This window comes from Crocodylus siamensis, chromosome 9 (genome assembly GCF_052110815.1).
Source record: "Crocodylus siamensis isolate JL-2025a chromosome 9, ASM5211081v1, whole genome shotgun sequence".
NCBI lineage: Eukaryota > Metazoa > Chordata > Crocodylia > Crocodylidae > Crocodylus > Crocodylus siamensis.
Genome location: NC_143403.1, coordinates 69,472,360 through 69,492,139, shown reverse-complemented (window position 1 = coordinate 69,492,139; position 19,780 = coordinate 69,472,360). Strand labels below are relative to the sequence as shown.

Here is a 19,780-nt window from a genome sequence, read left to right as displayed (position 1 = left end):
GCCGCCCCCCGCCGCGCCCCGGGCACGCGCCGCCTCGCCGGGGGGTTTCACCCGCTGTTTGGTTCCCCCCTCTGTCCCCAGGAGAGAAGTGGATGACTTCTTTGTGGCCAGCGAGCCCGGGGCGAGCAAACGAAGCGCGCTGTCCGTCTTCAGGACCGCCCGGAAGTTGCTGTTTGTGTTCACGCTTCAAGAGGACAAAGAGGTGAGGCGGTTGCTCTGCCCTGGGTTCGTCCGTGCGAAACGTGGAGCCGGCCGGCGGGCCCAGCCCAGCGCGGACGAGCCGTGGTGCGCCCGCGGGACGATCTTTGGTGCCTCGCGGCTTCATGGAGTGAGGAGACGTCGGGTCTCGCAGGGCAGGACTCGTGGATGAGAAATCCTGCCTGCTGCGGGGCTGCGGGATGAGGTGTTTTGGTGCCTGCCTGGGACGCGGGTTAGGGGCAAGAGCTGAGTAAGCCCCTGAGCCGCCTCTGCCTTAATATTTCAGCTGATGTCTGGGAGTTTTCTTTTGGGGTCGGCCCTATTGGTCTGTATGACAGGCAGGCTTTTGGTTCCAGCTGATATCTTCTATTAGACCCTGTTGGAGAAGGCAGTGGATCAACATCAACCCAAGTGGGTCTGGTAAAAGATACAAATTTGAACCAAAAAACTGTCTCAGCTGATGTTATTCTGTTTGTAAAATGAGAACAGGGGAAGTACATGCCTCCCGGGGGAACGGTGAGGGCTTGTTAGGAAAAAAGCCCTCTGGATATAAAAGGCCAAGAGCGATCTGATCGACTCTTGTTGCTGGCTCTTGGTTGCTTTTTCCCCAAGCAATCTCTGCTCTTTTCTATTTAAGTGCACAGCACTTAAGACGGGTTATGTGTGTATCCTGAGTGTGCACTTGCCTGAACTCAGCGTAAACAGTGCCCATTAGCTACTCGAACAGGCTGTGCTAAAGTATGGACATCTCATTAAAGCTCCTAACCTGGTGTCTCCGTACAGAAATGGGCACGACCTCGGCCCTTCAGGCAGGGCTGTTTTAGAAGCTTTGAACTTGAAGTCTTCTGCTCGCTTTCATCCAATTGCATAATTATTATGCAATTAACCAGGCTACAATTAAATTGCAGAGTAAACTGTGGTGTCCAGAGTTTATATGGATTTAAAGGGTTTATGCACTTCATTATCTACATGGTGGTTATCAACAACCAAAAAATAGGGAAGGTGCTGTGTCACGCAGTGAAGCAAGTTCTGTCCTTATCCGCTTTGTATGCAAGTAAAATATGCTACTTCAAATGCCCTTGTTGACTTGTGTGACTGCAAGCCTCATCGTGTAGTTTGTATGTGTGAGGTACGTGTTTTAATCCAAACCTGTGATCTAAGCTATCCCATGTATCCAGTGAAGATTTTTCTTAGCACAGGGTTGCTGGCTAGGGGAAAGATTCACCCTCTGTTGTCTCCCAGCAGAACTATGGCTTGCTGCAGATGCAGCTGCAGTGACAGAAGAGTGCTTTTGTCAGTGTAGCTTGCCTTAGGTACAGTAGGCTTAGCCATGTGGGAGAAAACTCCTACTGTCAATACACACCACACCCCCGCTGAGGTGTCTGCCAATACAGCTATATTGGCACATCTAGAGTGGCAGAGGCTCTGGCACACCTACAATGGTACAAGCAAGTCCTGAAGAAATCAGCAATGAAGATTGGCAGAAACTGGCTGCTGCACTCAGGCGGGTTTGGGCTGTTTTTGTCCCAGATAACTCTCAAGTGTCATTGTGGGAATAAGCTCTTATTTATCTCTCTCTCTTTTTCTCTCTTTACAGAGGATTGAAAAGTTGTGCCGCTGTATCCTTAATAGCATGGATGTTGAGAATGAACCCAAGGTCAGCAGGTTGAATTGTGTAGGGTGGGGTTTTGAGTGAAATTTTTGTGCTTAAAGATGATTGCTATGTAAAAAAATAAGAGGGTGGGAAACATCTGGGTTAAACATTTCATCATTTAACATCATGCTGACTGACACTCGGGCAAAGCTAGCAAGACGGACCCATGAGGGTCAGAAAGGAATTTGTGCCCGTGGAACATCTTATAAGGCATGAATTGGGTTAAAGAGAAGGGAGTAACTCTGGTCCAGTGCTGGAATCAGTGTGGACGGTGGAAGTGGTTTTAATGTGCAGTTTCCTGGTTTTATTTTGGTTAAACAGTGACACAGAAGAATTTGCCACCCATAACTAATCCTGTCTTCCTCACCTGTAGGTGTGGTATGTGTCCCTAGCACTTTCTAAGGATCTTACACTCTTATGGATCAAACAGATCAAAGACATTCTGTGGTTTTGCTGCGAGTTTCTCAAGCAGTTGAAGGTAAGATCTTTCCTTCCTTTCAGCTATAGGTGCCTAGTGGTTCTGTGGCTTGGTGCTGGAGATTTGTCTTTTACTGCTGGGATTTTTATTGTTCTAGCCGGACATCTTACAAGACTCCAAATTGGTCAATTTGCACCTCACAATGCTGGTCACCTTCACAGACACCTCCACATGGAAAATACTTAGGGGAAAAGGTTTGTATGGCTGTTTTCCATACCCTGTACTCAAACCATGCTGCTTTCTCTTTGTTTTAAAGTCTCCCAGTTTGCTCGACTGTAGAAAGAAAGATTGTTTTTCATTTTGTTCCCTGCAGAGATCCATTATCTGTTGTGTGCTTATGGTACCTGAAAACACACAATAAAAATCCATGCTGTGGATCAGAGATTTCCCCTCATCATAATAGTGCAGTCAGTGGTTACATCTCTCTTCTAATTGCTCCACTGTGTGGATCAAAAACTTCTTTGATGTAAAGCTGTGTTGACTTTGACCGCTCTGGAATTTGGTTGAAAGTACTTGCTGCATAGTACACCTGTAAAGGTTATCTGCAAATAAGTCTTTGAGAGGCTGACGTAAAGCTGTTGAAAAATCCAAAGCATGTTTTTAGGGGTCCATTTCACCATCTAAAACATTCTAAGAAGCTGTTAACACTGGCATGCTGTACAGCATTGCAATGCGTGGAGGAATGACAAGGTCAATGAAAACTTGTTCTAATTCACACATGCAGGTACACGAACAGTTCAGTTGTAACATTAATTACAAAGAATATCATTTTGTCTTCACAGGAGAAACCCTGCGCCCTGCCATGAACCACATCTGTGCAAATATCATGGGACACCTCAATCAAAAGGGATTCTACTCTGTGCTGCAGGTTTGTCTGAGATTTACCTGCTTTGCCAGTTCCTGTGCTACTTTCTGCCTTTAAGTTCTTTGATTCTCAAGGTGTATCGTCCCATGCTTGGCTTGGGCACAGTGTGGCAGGGACTTGGTACTTACAGTCAGCAACACAAAATTTCACCCTCTCCTTGTTTCGCTCAGCAGTGTTTAAATTCCATATGATGCATACCTCATTGTGAGACAGGGCAGGCAGCATGCAAATATTGCAGCCTCTTTGAATGGGGTTTCTCTGTTCTGCTGGTCCCTTTACCAGAAAGCCCACTGATCCAGCCCTGTGACTTGGTATTAAGCAATACCCCCTCTCTGATTCCATTTGGCATCTCTTGAAAGTGACCGTGTCCTTCAAGAATGCACTTGGGTTCTTTCTCTAACAAGTGTTACTATTTTCTTTTCAGATTTTGCTAACAAATGGCTTGGCAAGATCCAGACCGTCCCTGTCCAAAGGCTCTTTAACTGCGATCTTTTCTCTCGCATTGCGGTAAGGCAACAAAAGCAGCTGGGGATGGTGTGGGACCAAAGTTGCATGTCTGTACAACTGAAATAATCTCAGTCTGTTGGTTTCTTACTTTTCCTTTGTCTCTGGGTGCACCATATAGGCACAGAAAGCTGCTTCAGGCACAAGGCTCTATTTTTTTTTCCCACTCTGTACTCTTAACTTCAGAGCCTTTATAATTTTAGTTCTGGTCAGTTTTACAGTGCAGTGTATCAGCTCTGAGTGCTGTATCTCTGTGAAGTGGACAGGGGTGTGATGGATCACTCCTCTCTGGTATAATTTTCATTGCCCAAATGAATTGTAGGTATGCCTTTCCTTACACAAATGTGGATACAAGCAGTCACCATTGCACTCCCAACACAATAGATAGGTGCCAATTCTGTCCCCAAAACGAGCAGAGTCTTAGCCTATCTCAAAGCAAAGCAAGCCCAGAATCCCATCCTGGGTCTCCAAAACTTGTCTTGAATCCCAAGGAGTGACCCTAAAGTCTTTCCCAAGTCAATGTTGATAGTGGGGCTTTAGGACAGACTGACTTCTGCATTTCTGACATTCAGCCTAGCCTGAACGGTGCAGCTTCCAGTCCATGACGTCCCAGTGATTTGCGGCATGGCCTTGCTTGGGTCACTTGATCTCTGCCTGAGTAAAATGGATACTACTTACTGGCTTCCAAGTTATGTCATAATTCAGTAAATACCCACAATGCTCTTTGGAGATCTGGCGGTATTGTGTAAAAGCAACGTTGATGAGTAAGACTTTCTCTGTGCCCTGTGTCTGGCTTTTGTTGATTCCCTGGGGTCATGATGGCTGTTGCTAAATTGTCCTGTAAGCCGAATAAGTTGTTTCTTTTAAATCTCGTCTCTTTAAAGAGAATAGATCAGGTGCCCCTTGTGAAACCCTTTAGTGCAGGGTTGTCCAACCTGTTTGAATGTGGGGCTGGATCACGAACTTTTTATCACCCAGTGGGCCAGTGAGCCATATTCAGAGACCTCATAGGAAGTGGTATCACATCAGGAAGTGATGTCACATGACCTTTGACACCAATGAAGTTGCAGGAAGTGACAATGAAATGGGTCTAACCAGTTCAAAACTCTCCCTCTATAGCATCCACCTCTGCCACTGTTCAGGACAGGATACTGAGCTAGATGGAGCATGAGGCTGACCAAGCATGGCACTCTTTATGCTCTCATGTTCAGAAGCTTTTATGTTCTCTGGCTGAGCTTCCAAACTATGGCTGAGATTTGCAAAAAGGGGTAGACAGGCGTGTTACAACGTTGTCATAAAAGATTTGGAGCCCTCTAAATCACATTCATTTTAATGGAAGTTGGCCTTTTGACTCAGCTTTGAAAATCTCAGCCCAAGGTGCCAACCAAATAAGTCAAAATATATTTTGCATTTCTATGCAGTGCATCTGTGGGGCTCTCCAAGCATTTTACAAACATTAAATGAACCTCAGGATGAACCCAGCCGGAGCAGCAGGGACTCAGCTGCACTTTCCCCCTACCTGCGCTGGTCAGTCCCAAGTGGCACAGGGCTCCACCACCACTTCTGCTGGCTGGTGCTGACCCGGATGGGTCTGTCCCATCCGGAGCAGCATGCAGCTGAAGCTGGCTTCCCACGTGCTGCTGGGGACGGGAGGAGCCCAGCCCGGTCGGCACCAGCCAGGAGAAGCAGCAGCGGAACTGTGCGCCGCTCGGGACTGACCAGCACAGGTAGGGGGAAAGTGCAGTTGAGCCCCTGCTGCTCTGGCTGGGCTCATCCTGTCCCGAGCAGCACACGGCTACTCCTTTTCCCACACGCACTGCGTCGGCAACATGAAGCTGACACAGTGCATGTGGGAACCTTGTCCCTTCCCCAGCCCTTCAGCAGCCATTAGGAAGCTGTTGAGGGGTTGGGGGAGGGACAAGGGGTGGGATCGAAAGTAAACAGTGTTTACTTTTGTTTCCCATCACAGCACCGTGGGCCTCAGAAAATGGCTTGGCGGGCTGCATGGTGGCCAACAGGCCGCATGTTGGACAAGCCTGCTTTAGTGGAATGGTTGTGCACTGCATGGGAGATACCAGCCTCCTAGCGTCTCAAGTATTTTTCTCTCTCCAGCCCTGTGATTGCTGCTCAATTTTCTGACAATCTGCTGAGATCTTTCCTGATTCACATCATGTCAGTGCCTGCTATAATGACTCATCTTGCTACTCTAACCCCTGAGGTAAGTGGGCTATTTTCTCACAAGATCCCAAGCCCATTGAGAGTGTAACATAGGCCGTAGCTAGTCCTTGGCTGCTCTGTATAATTAAAATTCTGTGCTCTTCATTGCTTGTTACTTTAAAACTGAACAATAAGCTTTCTCCCTGCTAATATTATCCCTTTAAAATGGAAGCCTCTAATCTTTCCCACCTTCTTTATGTCCTCCTTTGCATCCATCATGCCTCTGTAGTATTCTCCTATGCACAAAAGGCTTGCCAACAGTCTCAGTAGGATTTTGCAGCTCTGGGATTGGTGTTGCCCAAGGAGCCCTGAAACAGGAATGGAGCTTGTGGGGTTAAGGTTGTGGGCTGGGACTTGGGAAATATGGGTTCTATCCACGGCTGCTGCAGGCTCCCTGTGTGACCTTAAGCAAGGCTCTTAACTTGTCAGTGCCTCCATTCCCCATCTGTATAATGGGTAGGAAAAAAAGGAGCATTATTCTCTCTGGTTATTCAGATTCTTGGGACAAGGCCTGTGTCGCAAGGGGACCCCAATCTTGGCTGAGAGCTGTAGCTGCTGCCATGATAAAAATACTGAATACAACAGAGCTGTGTTTTGTTCTGCCCTTCCAGAATAGTCTGATCCTCTCTATAGGGTTGTGTACTTAGAACCTATGCATACCACCTACCACATAAGATACTGTGCAGAGCCTGTTCTGGGGGAACTGGTGAGATGGGAGACTGCTGTGGAAGTTCAGTTTTTTAGGCTTAGTACAATGCTTAACATGGCCAGCAGTAGGTAAGTTTTGAGGAGAGTGCTTCTTAGGTATGAGACTCCAGACTTCTTGTGGCTTGTCAGTTTTGGCTTTTTGTTTTGCCTTTCATTTCCCTGGTAACTTTGTGACAGGAGAGCAAGTAAACCACAAGAGACACTAATCACACATAGGAAGAGATCTTAGCTGGGCAGTAGGTAATATACTCCCCGGTAATGTAGTATGGTGTCTGCTGCAGGAGAATTTCACGGAACAACAGGGTTTTTTAAAACTCTGTAGACTTGAGCAAAATGAAAGTTATCCTGGTGACTTGCTAGAAAGTGCCCAGTCATGGCAGGAGATGTTCTATGGCAGGGATTAGTTACCGATGAAGCAGGGCAGTAGATTGAGGTTACTGATGATGCATCAGATATGGTTGCTGTGCGTGATGCCCATCTGCCTAACTTGTAACTTGACTGAACGATGCCATTTTGTCTTTCAGCGCCTGGCAGTGTTAGAATCTCACGGCCTTTTCCGCAAATTCATCTTGTATCTAAGTCGCGAAGCCCAATGCCGAGACGTATGCGTGTGTCTGGAAGGAAGTCACACTCTTTGCTTACTGGGTAAGCCGGGGATCTGGAATCTCAGCTCCTTGCGTGTAGAAGAGGAACTTTTCCAGAGTCTTACCCTGCTTTGAGAGGGTCTCCGTAAGTTTGGAATGAAGTCAGTCCTTCTGCAGGGCTCAAAATTTCATAAAGAGCCTGGATTTTAATGTGTTCTTGGAGGAGGTTCAGGAGGATAGTTTGTGCCATAATGGAGTGTAATCCTGGTGTGTTGATGTACCTGCTGGAATCAGGGGCCACTGGCTTTTGGAGAAGCTGTATGACAGTCTTCAGAATGCTGCATTTTGGTCTGTTCTACTGAACCACTGCAAAATGGTCACCTGTGCAAAATCTGAATCTCACGTGGGTGTGATATTGCTGAACACTCTAGACTTCTAAACTGTTCAGGCCCTTGTTTCATTTCAAAATACTAGAACAAGTCAGGGATCTTAAGCTAAAAATGAAGTTGTTGGCTACAAAGCACCAACTCACAGTATCATCATAGAATTCTAATTTATCGGACGGATGCAAAAGTCAGACCATAAGCCTTGGTGCTGATTCCCTCAAACACACATTCACGCACGCACACACAGTAGCTAGCTCTGAACACTAAGCACTGGTGTCAAGATATACCTGTCCCCAAGCGCTGGAGTCCACCGTCAATGACCAGTTGAGGTTTCTTTCAGTGTGATGTTACTTCAAAAGGGGGTCACCAACTGGTCTTTCTGGCTGGACAGGCAGGGTGCTGGTCAGGTCAAAGAGGGGGCCATTGAGGGTCATTCTTCACTACCTTTTTATCCCTCTCTGGCAGACTTTGGTGACTCCCCAATCTTCGGGCTTACCCAATCCAGGGGTTGTTGACCTCAAGGGACATCTCTCTTGGTAGCTGCTGGATGGCATCTGTCAGCCCCAGGGGTCATGTCCTCATGTACGTGCAGTCTCAGGAGTCCGTTAGTGAATTTTCATTGATTCACTGCCGTGATGCCAGAGCTCTGGAAGTGGTTGATCAGTGGGTATTTCAGCCCCAAGGGTCTGTTCCCAGCATTGATTAGTTCAAACGGGGGCTTCCATACCTTTAACAATGAAGTTTCCGGGAATTCCTGGCTCTTTATTGATTCTTTCTTCTCCTTGGTCTCTGATTTTGTAGGTGTTAATTGCTGCTCATTAACATACTTATCCAGACTAGCTACTGTGTTACACAGTCAACCACGATTCATTCAGTGACATGCTCCATACAGAGATTCCTGCTCTTGCTAACATTGTCACATGGTACAACTTACTTTTAAACGTAAAGTACTTTTGTAAAAGCATCTACAAGCTCTATTTTCACTACATTATTCTTTTTATATAAGGTGTATTTGGTATGATAAAAGAAAAAGAGAGGAAGGAAGAAAAGGTAGAAAAGAGAAAGCATCCCCAAAAGGGGGCAAATACTAAAAGAGGGGCTTTTGCCATATGGAGGAGCTTCACATTTGAAAGGGGGGCAGACAAAAGGGTTTCTTCTACAAAGTCAGAGGATCTAGCTCTTCACAATAACCCTTTCCTTCCATTGCTATCAAAAGCCTTCACTTAACAAGAAAGAGAGCATGAATAGCCTGATCTGAAGTACTGTGGAAGGTGTTGGTAGCAAGCAGTCCAGTACTAGCAAGCAACAGGGATGGTGATGATGGAGAGGACTGTGTAATCTCAGCCCCCTCTGTCTTCAGTGGATGCTCCATGCTCACTGTAAATCACAGCTAGTGGTTTTTTGGTTTTTTTAGGCAACCTGGTTTACCTGGGCTCCTTGAATGACAAGGTGCTGGAAGAGGAGACAGCTTTCTTTGTAAGCGTACTCATTTACATGCTCTCCTACTGCCAGAAGTATGTGTCTCAAAAGAAGTCCAACCTCACGCACTGGCACCCCGTCCTGGGCTGGTTCTCCCAAACCGTGGATTATGGGTAAGCAAATGGGACCCAGGAGGTGTTCTGCTCAGGGGTTTAATTTTTTTCTGTAGGAGTACAGTGCCTGCAGTGCATTCCAGTTGCACAGGATAGAGAGTAGTCATGCTTACCTTGCATTTCCCTAGCTGTGTTGCAATGGTGCCAGGAGGCCTGGGACTGCATTCCTGTGCCATGCATTACCTGAGATAAGTGTATTATTACATTCCTGTCTCTCTTCCTCCTGACTTCTTTTTCAGCTTAAATGAGTCCATGCCTCTGCTGACTAAGCAACTGCAGCACCTCTGGGGTGTCCACATGATCCGCACCCTCTTCAGTGATGTTCTCAGCAAGAAGCTGCTGGAAAATCCAGAAACAGCCCATCCATCAGTGCAGCCTACTTCCCCTCAGAACAGCCTTCCCATGAAAAGTAGGTTCAGTTCAGTAGGTCCCTACATACATTGTTTGGGTGTTGCTTCCTCTCTTGCTGGTGAATGTTTGACTGGCTTCCCTTTGAGCAGTTCCCCGCAGCAGCTCTTCCCAACTTTGAAACCCTGCTTAGACTCTTCAGTCCCGTCACTTACTTTGGTGTCATGGAGGCACTTCAAGAGGGCCAACTTCAATGAGTTGAGAAGATTAGTGGGAGAGGCACTGGGGTCCTGGAGAGTAGGGGAACTGGGCGCCCAAGATGAGTGGTCATTCCTTAAGGAGATGATACTCAGAGCCCAAGGGGTGACAATCCCAATGAGAAGCAAAGGGGGCAAGAGTGCCCAGAAGCTCTCCTGGCTCACCAAAGGCATTTGGGAATGCCTGATTGCCAAAAAGGAGGCATACACCCAGTGTAAGAGAGTGGTTATCACCAAAGAGGAGTATACCTCCACTGCTCGGGTCTGTAGTGAGGCTGTTAGAAAAGCTAAGGCAGATACAGAACTAGGGCTAGCATCAAAGATAACAAAAAGTCCTTTTTTAAATGCATAGGGAGCATGAAGAAGGCACTGGGTGATGTGGGGCCCCTGCAGAATATGCTTGGCAATCTGGTGGTTGTACTAGAGGAGAAAGCAGACCTCTTTAACAATTTCTTTGCCTCAATTTTCTTGTGCAGGGACTGGGACTCCCCTACCGAGATTCAGGACAGACTCAGGAGAAACTCCGCCAGGCCTAGGGTCAGGGAGGACTGAGTTAGGGAACTTCTGGAGGGGCTGGATGTGTTCAAGTCAGCAGGTCCAGATGCTCTCCACCCCAGGGTGTTGAGGAAATTGGTAGGGGTTATTCCGGGGCCTCTGGCATGGCTTTACAAGCACTCGTGGTGCTCTGGCAAGGTGTCGGATGACTGGAAGAGGGCCAACGTGGTCCTCATCTTTAAAAAAGGGAAGTGGGAGGACACGGGCAGCTATAGGCCCGTTAGTCTTACTTCAATCCTGGGGGAGCTCTTTGAGAAGATGATCAAGGAGCACATCTGTGATGGGCCAGCAGCAGGGATGATGCTCAAGGGCAGCCAGCACGGTTTCATTAGGAGCGGGTCCTGTTAGACCAACCTGATTGCCTTCTACAGTCAGGTCACAAAATCAATTGGACGCAGGTGTCATGGTGGATGTAGTCTTTCTGGACTTCAGGAAAGCCTTTGACACTGTCTCCCACCCCATACTCATTAAAAAGCTAAGCGACTGTGGCACTGATGCCTACACAGTCAGATGGATTGCAAATTGGCTGAGGGGCCACACCCAGAGAGTGGTGGTGGACAGATCATATTTGACCTGGAGGGAAGTGGACAGTGGAGTCCCCCAGGGCTCGGTCTTTGGGCCCTCACTGTTCAATGTCTTAGCAACTTGGACGATGGGGTGAAAAGCACCTTGTTTAAATTAGCAGATGACACCAAGATTTGGGGTGAGGTGGGCACACTAGAAGGGAGGGACAAATTACAGTGGGACCTGGACACGTTACAGGGGTGGGCAAATAAAAATAGGATGGGATTCAATACTGACAAGTGCAGGGTGCTGCACTTGGGCTGTAGGAACGAGCAGCACACCGATAGGCTGGGAAACTCCCTTCTCAAAAGTGGCAGAAGGAGATCCTGGAGTCATTATTGACTCCAAGATGAACATGTCTGACAATGTGAGGTGTCAGTCGGTAGAGCTAACTGTACCTTGTCGTGCATCTATGGATGCATCTCGGGCAGGTCCAAGGAGGTGATCCTCCCCCTCTTTGCAACACTGGTCAGGCCGCAGCTGGAGTACTGCGTCCAGTTCTGGGCGTTGCACTTTAGGAGGGATGTGGCCAGCATCGAGAGGGTCCAGAGGAGGGCCACTCGCGTGATCCGGGGACAGCAGGGCAGGCCCTACAAGGAGAGGCTACGGGACCTGATTCTGTTCAGGCTTTGCAAGAGAAGGCTGAGGGGGGACCTAGTGACTGTCTATAAACTTACGAGGGGGACCAGTGGGGATTGGGAGAGACCTTGTTCCCCCGAGCACCTCCCGGAGTAACAAGGAATAACGGCCATAAATTGTTAGTGAGTACATTCAGACTAGACGTTAGAAGGCACTGCTTCAGTCAGGGCAGCTAGGATCTGGAACCAGCTTCCAAGGGAAATGGTGCTGGCTCCTACCTTGGGGGTCTTTAAGAGGAGGCTTGACGTTTACCTAGCTGGGGCCATTTGAGCCCAGTTTTCTCTCCTGCCCAGGGCAGGAGGTCAGACTAGAAGATCTACAAGGTCCCTTCCAACCCTACATCTATGAATCTATAAAGCTGGTTGTGCAGCTTTAATTTTTCTTGTGGTATTTAAAGTAGAGCGTAACTGGCAGCCTGTCATCATCTCAGGGTTTTAGTGTCTTACCAGGATGAGCTGGCTATCTTACTTTTGTAGGTGGAAAGGGAAACAAAACTAAGTTAACTGATCCCCAAAACTAAGTTAAGGTCCCCAAGAAGTCATGGCAGGAGGGTGGATTACAGCCCAGAAATTCCTGTTTCACAGTCCCACTGTTATCCTCCCATCTCAAAGCCTACCATAAACAAGTGCCAAATAGTCTATTGCAGGGGCGGGCAATTATTTTGGGTGGAGGGCCGCTTAGTGAGTTTTGGCAAGCCAGCGAGGGCCACATGACAGGCAGCCAGGGGAAGATAAATATTCATTTTCTAAATTTTTTAAGATGGAATGGCCTGGTGGGCTGCATTTTGCCCACCCCTGGTCTAGTGTGACCTAGCTGCTCTGATTCTGAGAAGGTTTTTAGCTCCAGAGAAATGACTTGAATTGTGCCGTTAGAGAACTTTGCTTGTGTTTCTGGAATTGAAGCCATCCTTTGTAAGACATCCAGCTATGGTGAGCTTGCTGAAACAGGCAGGTTTTGTATGTTGGCCCAGTTTGATGGCTGTTCTCATTACCCAACCCTAATGGTTCCAGGACTTTAGAGTAAGGCAGGCTGGGAATTGACTTGCTCTCTTAGATCCACCTGCACGTGTCTTCTCCACCTTGTCTCCTGGCAGATCTGTTCAAGCGAGCCTTCCAGAAGTCTGCATCGGTACGCAACATCCTCAAGCCAGTTGGAGGCAAGCGGGTGGATTCAGCCGAGGTGCAGAAAGTGTGCAGTATCTGTGTCCTCTATCAAACCACGCTGGCGACCCTCACACAGATCCGGCTACAGATCCTCACAGGTCAGGCAGGGAATGTGGTGGGTCTTGATTCAAAGCGTCTTTTGGAATAAAGGTGGGGAAGAGGCTGGGGGGAAGCAGGAGAAAAAATGGTGCTTCTCGTTAAATGCCTGTGACTTTTGCTGATGGTTTCATTCCTGGAGACAATTTATTGACTAGCTGGAAGGAAAACACATTCCATCCCAGATCAGACATTTGATTGATAAAGTTGTTTGCTTTTTTTATTGGACATTGACACTTCTGAAGAGTAAATAGGTTTTCTATAGGGAAACCTTGACAGGAAATGAACTGTGCATTGGGATCAATGTTTCTGAGAAGTGTAGTCACATGAATGCTTGTGGTGCTAACGGTAAATGTTTCTGGTACATTAAGAACAAATTACTCTTCCCTACGAAGGAGGGAGGAAGAAATCGCATATCTGACATTGTAGTTTACTAGCAGTGGAGGCTCATGCTTCTCTGAACCTATTAGTCTCAAAGGTGCCTCCTTGCCCTACCTACTACTTCTCTATGGGGATAGCAACGATTCTGTCACAAGTGATTTAAATAGCAGCTGAAAAACAGTTGGGAGGTGATTGCCTGAAAGGTACAGTCTACATACAAAACCTTACCTGCTTATTAAGAGGGAATCTTTCTGGCTCCAATCCCTGTGGAACTACTGTTAAGAAAAGTCAAGCACCTGATCTGAAAGGGAAACCCTCATTTCTGCTAAATGAATGGTGATCTACAACCAGTCTTGCTCTTCTCTTTCTCTGTGCAGGGGAATGGGGATGTATAAAGCCTGTCTTCCCTTTGTTTGCCTCCTCCAGGCCTCACTTACCTCGATGACCTATTACCCAAGCTGTGGGCTTTTATCTGTGAGCTGGGACCCCAGGGGGGCTTGAAGCTTTTCTTGGAATGCCTGAATAACGACACGGAAGAATCCAAGAGACTGCTGGCCATGCTGATGCTGTTCTGCGACTGCTCTCGGCACCTTATCACGTAGGTGACTTTCAGGTGGCTCTGTCTACAGATTTTTAACAGGGAGGTCCCGTGTTCTGTGGAGGGGAGATGAAACAGTGCTGCATCTACATATCAATAGGTAAGGTGAAAAAACAGCATTGGTACTTTTCAAGCACATATGGTGTGCCAGGGGTATGCAGGTAGTGGAGGAAATGACTGATCAAGTAGCAGAGCACTCGGTATCCTGGAAATCCCATCACAAGGAATGAGTGAGGGAAGAAGGAGCCTTTCTCTGTGTATGTGCATCAGCTTTTTGTAAATCCAGGTCACATTCTTTTCAGGCTCAAAAGATGCTTGAAGGAATGACCTTCTACTGTAGCAGCAAGTCTGCTCCCCTGAGAGCCAGGGTGTCTGGGTTCCACCCACAACTGCATTGCTAACTGGCTGTGTGACTTGTTGCATCTTATCTACATCAAAAGGTCTCTCTCTAAACCAAAGAAAAGAGCACTTGCTTGCACTGTTAAGTTCTTTGTAAAAAGTGCTAGCTTCCAGTTTGAGTTCTAATCGCAGGAAACAAGAATTCCTGCTAAATGTGCCAGAAGAAATTTGCTCTCAAGAAAACCTCTTTCAAAGGTGAAATATCTGGCTGTTATTTTCCTTCTCTAGAATTCTTGATGACATAGAAGTCTATGAAGAGCAGATCTCATTTAAACTGGAAGAGCTCATCACCATCTCCTCTTTCCTAAACTCCTTTGTGTTCAAGATGATTTGGGATGGAATTGTAGGTGAGCTGTTTTTATTTTTTTAACAGCTTGACTGAGGGGACCAGAGTGACAGAAAGGAGACATGAATTTCAGAATCTGAGGCTTTAGCTTGCAGTAGTTTGACCAAATGCTTTGCAGATTAAGCTTTATAAATTCATATCTTGTTGAATACAAAAACGTGTATTGTCCAGGTGATTGGATATTGGTGCCATGTTGAGTACTGTAGAAGAGCCTAATGAATTAGTATTTCATTGGAATAAGAATATCTGGGCCAGCTAGGTTTTCAAAACTGTGGTCCAGAGATGCACTAAATTAAAAAGCAACATTAAACTTTGTCCAAATCCCACAATTACAAGACTTCACATAATTACTGTATTTACTTGATACGATGATGAGGTTCTCCCCCTGCCCCCTTTAACATCAGGGGGGAAGCCCCTTACCTTACAATTGAACATGAGGCAGCAGGGGTTTGCCAAATGATGGCAATGAGGCACACTGTTTCTTGGCAGTCCCTATTGTGTAGGAAGTTTTGAACACTGCTTGTGTTTGCTTCTGCAGAAAATGCCAAAGGAGAGACACTGGAGCTTTTCCATTCTGTTCATGGCTGGCTGATGGTGTTGTATGAAAGAGACTGTCGCCGGCGCTTTGCTCCAGAGGATCACTGGCTGCGGAAGTAAGTGTCTGATCCTAGTCTGAGGTCATGCATGACTGTCTGACTTCCTCGTTCTCCCCTCACAACAGTTCTTTGTAGCTCATCTAAGAAGGCTGAGTTAGACGTGAGATGTGAAATGCCCTGTTGTTCTATGCCTCTACCTGGGCAGGATTGCTCTTCATACTACATTTGCTTTCTTTAGTTTTAAGAGGTCCCCAGTGGTGGTACTTCCTAGTCTTCTGTAGAACGATGCTCCTTGTGCAAGTTGCTGTTGGTGGAATAAATGTTTCCAAAGCTTCTTAAATCCCTTCTTCAAGGAGCATTTAAGAGCCTGATTAGTGTTAATGTGGCTTCCAAAGTTGCCAAAGTCACTGAGGTGCTTTGGAAATGCTTGCCTCCTGTTTGTTTTGCAAAGCCCCCGTGTTCACTAGGTGTTTTTTGGGCGTCTCTGAATTATATGCCTTGCTTTTTAAGGGACCTCAAGCCCAGCGTGCTCTTCCAAGAGTTGGAAAAAGACAAGAGGCGAGCTCAGCTGCTCTTGCAGTACATCCCTCATGTCATCCCCCACAAGAACGTGAGTGGGACCTGGGTGGGGCTGGGTGTTTGCACTCTGAAGGGCTGTGCTCTGGACCACAGGAAGCAACTTCAGTCTCCAGTATTTTCTGGTGCTAAATTTGAATCTAAAATGCAGTTTTAAAAATGGCTCACTTCTGCTTCTTGTCTCCTGCTAGTTTTACCTTCTCCATTCAGGAGCGTTTTGTTTGTGAGGGTAGTTGCTTACACGCAACTGATGTAGGCTGCTAGTAGTGCCAGTCTTGCTGTCAGAGGCAGGATAACCACAGACCAACCAAGCTGTAACTTTTTGAGCTGCCCCACGTAAGATCTGGGAGGTGGGGAAGCAGGGGCTTTCCCTTTGCCAGGCTGCTATGTTGCCAAGGTGGAGTAGGAGCTTTCCCAAATAGGAAGCTCTCTAATTGTGTAGGGATCAATATCTCAGAGGCAGGCTCTGTGAGATCCCTCTGCTTTTCTGTGAGCAGGTCTTGCTGACATCAGTCAGCCTACTCCCATGAGCAGAACAGTAGCTAATCCTGAGGATCCCATCCTTTAGCAAGCTCCCTGCTCCAGGCTGCAGCTGGCTTTTAAAGCCATAGTCTATTGAATGGGAATCATGGCTTTTAATAAACTGCATCCTCGGCATAAGACTTGTTCATTTGCCTTTCACTTTGGGATGGGGGGTGTCTTGTCGGCACAACTGAATGCCTGGTCTTTGTGATGACCTATGCTTTTCTGTTTAAGAGGGTGCTGCTTTTCCGAAACATGGTTACAAAAGAAAAGGAGAAGCTGGGGCTGGTCGAAACCAGTTCTGCATCGCCTCATGTCACGCACATCACCATCCGCCGCTCCCGCATGCTGGAGGTGAGTGGCTCAGCTGGCAGAAGCTAATCTACACGCTGGTAACCTGGCTGCTCATTTGTGACCGCAGTCTGACTGCGTGGTGTGGTGTTCATCCATAGTGGTCTTGATCTAGGTCCTTTTGTGATCTCCTTGCCATAGCATCAGAGTCTATCTGACATAAAAATGGCAGTGGCATCAGTCCTTCTCTGTCCTTTGGTGGCCTAAAGAAGAATCAGCTTGGTTGGCATGTGTTATGTACTTGCCTGTGTATGAGGAAGTGAAGGGAAACAAGGCTGAGCAGCACTGGCTCACTGAGTTTTTTGCATGTGGGGTCTTATTTCTTGTAGCAGCGAGTTCTGCTGCCTCAGCACATCTTCTGGAGTGGTTCTATTTTGCTGCGCCCAGATCCCCTCTCTTGGCGATGGCTTCTTTGTTTCAGTGAGATGTAGCTGTTAAGAGATGTTTCAGATGTGGAAATCATTCCTAAAATGAATCTAACAGTAGTAATTGAGCCTAGAGATCCTAAGCGTGTGGCCTACAAGGTTAGGTAAATGTAAGTGGGCATATTTTTGTTTGCCTGGTGCTTTGGCATCCAGCAATACTATGGCATCTCAAAGTGCCCCAAGGCAGCGGGCTGGTTTAGCCAGCTGAGGTTAAGGGAAGACAAGATCATCAGGGTGCTTCCTCAGTGTTGCCTGGATTTGACTTGAGCCAGCTGACCTTCCTCCAGATCTTGATGATAGCTGGGGATGTTGCTGTTTGTGTCTGATGTGACAGCAGCGTAGGACTGCGTGCCATGCATCTCACTGTGTCAAAGGCTAAATGAACAGCACCGTCAGAAGAGCAAAACACGAGTGCAGATTAGTGAGTCCAGGCCCAACCTGTACTCTGAGTTCCTTGGAGCCCCTGGACACAGGCTCTGTACAGATGCAGAAGCCCAAGTGACTAAGAGACACTATCAGCATTTTTACGTCTTTGTTTCCATTGCAAATAGAGAACGCCAGCAAAGAGAATAAGCCCTGTAGATTTTGTTATTGATCTTACTTAGAGGGCTGTTTTATATGCCAAGAGATGGTTTCTTCCCTGGCAGGGACTGTGAGGATAGTGGTTTCTTTTCCATTTAGCTGTAACAAGCTGTGAAACTTTCCCTTTCATGCCTTGATCAGGCAGTGGGATTTGACATCCATCTGCTTAACATGTGCACAGCTCCATTGCCAAGCGATCCAGCATGTGTTGACATGTTTGCAGTGAACTGTCAAAGTTTGGTTGATGGTGGAGAGAAAACGTGCCTGCATAGTCGTGCAGTCGTGTTCTCCCCCACCCGCATCCGCCCCAAGTGTGTGCATCAGCCAAAGCACTCCATTCTAAGCCACTTCTACCCCAGTCTCTTGCCCTCCAAGGCTGACTGATCACACTCAGTTCAGCTCAGCATCTCGTTCCACCAAAGGTGCATTTTTATGAGGCTTAATTGCTATGCTTCACCTTGCCCTTCTTTAGTACTTTCTCATTGTGTCTTTGGCATCTATGACTATCTCTTGTTGAGAGCTGACCGCAGAGTGAAAGTGCCACATATCTGTTTTGGAGTAGAAGCTTGGACTGGGCATATGTACCCAACAGTCCCCCTCAATTTGGGGTTCTGTTGAATTTGCATGTGCTTAAATAGTGCAAGCCTCGGATAGACTAGCCAAAGAATAGATATTTCTGCCCATCTTGAATTTGTCTATTGAGATACTTAGCAGTCCACGGGCTGGTAGCTGATACCATGGTGATTATGCTAAAAATAAAAAAAAAATCCCCTGTATGACTGACTAGTTTTAATACATCTCTGCTTTCCCTCTCTGTACCCTTTGGCCCATTAGCCCCTTCTTGTCTCTCTTAAAATGCTTATAAGCCACTGAAATGCCTGCATGTATCTGTCATTATCTGTTTGGTTTTGCTCTGTCTGCTTATACTCATCATTTTCTGAATAATTTGCTGACTGCAGTGTCTGTCATGCCACACCAAGGCATGGAAAGTGCAGATTCCTTCCCAGAAATCTTGTGCACGGGGTTTTCCAATTTTTGTATGAAACTAAATGTTTAAGGAACAGCATATTGTGGTGTACTCCCCAGCTTCCTCATCTCAGGCATTGATGCCAGCGTTCCCCACTCCAAAGGTGATGAACCCCACTGTAAAACGCAGGCATGTGCTTGTCAGTGCTGCATACGTGGAAGGGTGTTTTGTGTGCCTCTGTATGACTGATGTGCCTGTTCCAATCTGGGCAGGATGGGTACGAACAGCTCCGGCAGCTTTCTCAGAACGCCATGAAAGGAGTTATTAGAGTGAAGTTTGTGAATGACCTGGGGGTTGATGAGGCTGGCATCGATCAAGACGGCGTGTTCAAAGAGTTCTTGGAGGAGATCATCAAGAAGGTGTTTGACCCTGCACTCAACCTCTTCAAGGTACTGAGGCTGGGCCACAGAGACCCTGCTCCCACCGGGACATGCAAAAACCTAACTAGTTCCTGACCTTCTCCTTCCTGTTTTGCCTTTATTGCATTTCTGTAGACGACCAGTGGTGATGAAAGATTGTATCCTTCCCCAACATCCTACATCCATGAGAACTACCTCCAGCTCTTTGAGTTTGTTGGGAAAATGCTTGGGAAGGCTGTGTATGAGGTAAGCTGAAGGAGAGTGGGTATTCATTTTTACAAAGCATTGCTCAGATTCAAGTCATGACACCCTCAGACAATTGGAAGATACAGGCTATTGCAGTAGGTACTTGGAGATATGCATGGCAAGCATAAAAAGTTCAAAAAGCATAAGGTCGCAATATATGGAGTCTGGCTACAGCACTGAGCTGTGATGTGCAAAGAAATCTAAGGGAAATTAGGCCCCCCAAGTCCTACTGACATTCAGCTTCTTTTGCCTCCTTTGGAAATCCCAGCTGTAGTGTTCTAAGTATCCGGTGTAAAGTTGACTCAGCTGCTATGAAGTATGAGAGAAATAAGCAAAGCAGAGTGGATTTGATTTAAATTGAATTGATTTAAATCGCTGGTTGAGGAGCCTCGATTTTAATTGTTTTCTACAAAAAGTGCATTCTTGTTGTTTGATATCCTTTATTCATTTAACTTCTTGAAACTTTGCACTTTTAGAGAGAGGTAAGGGCTTGACTGTATGTACACAAACTTGCAGAGAGACAAGAGGGCTGATGGGTAGGTAATCAGGTCCGTTATCTCTCAT

General features: G+C 46.8%; 1 protein-coding gene across 3 annotated transcripts in view; it reads left to right on the top strand.

Moving 5' to 3' along the window:
* The window catches only part of UBE3B (ubiquitin protein ligase E3B), a 30,896-nt gene that overhangs the window by 312 nt on the left and 10,804 nt on the right, over nt 1–19,780 (top strand). For 2 of the 3 annotated variants that reach the window (XM_090062361.1, XM_090062362.1), the window contains exons 2-19: nt 82–202; nt 1,796–1,855; nt 2,226–2,330; nt 2,428–2,524; nt 3,113–3,198; nt 3,620–3,702; nt 5,812–5,917; nt 7,149–7,269; nt 9,009–9,186; nt 9,426–9,595; nt 12,643–12,810; nt 13,616–13,787; nt 14,415–14,533; nt 15,071–15,185; nt 15,639–15,738; nt 16,461–16,580; nt 18,824–19,000; nt 19,106–19,216. In XM_090062361.1, coding sequence (XP_089918487.1) covers nt 82–202; nt 1,796–1,855; nt 2,226–2,330; nt 2,428–2,524; nt 3,113–3,198; nt 3,620–3,702; nt 5,812–5,917; nt 7,149–7,269; nt 9,009–9,186; nt 9,426–9,595; nt 12,643–12,810; nt 13,616–13,787; nt 14,415–14,533; nt 15,071–15,185; nt 15,639–15,738; nt 16,461–16,580; nt 18,824–19,000; nt 19,106–19,216 — 2,209 coding nt within the window. Of the gene's footprint in view, nt 1–2; nt 203–1,795; nt 1,856–2,225; nt 2,331–2,427; nt 2,525–3,112; nt 3,199–3,619; nt 3,703–5,811; nt 5,918–7,148; nt 7,270–9,008; nt 9,187–9,425; nt 9,596–12,642; nt 12,811–13,615; nt 13,788–14,414; nt 14,534–15,070; nt 15,186–15,638; nt 15,739–16,460; nt 16,581–18,823; nt 19,001–19,105; nt 19,217–19,780 lie in introns of those variants that run through there. The other variant, XM_090062363.1, reaches the window with a different exon arrangement.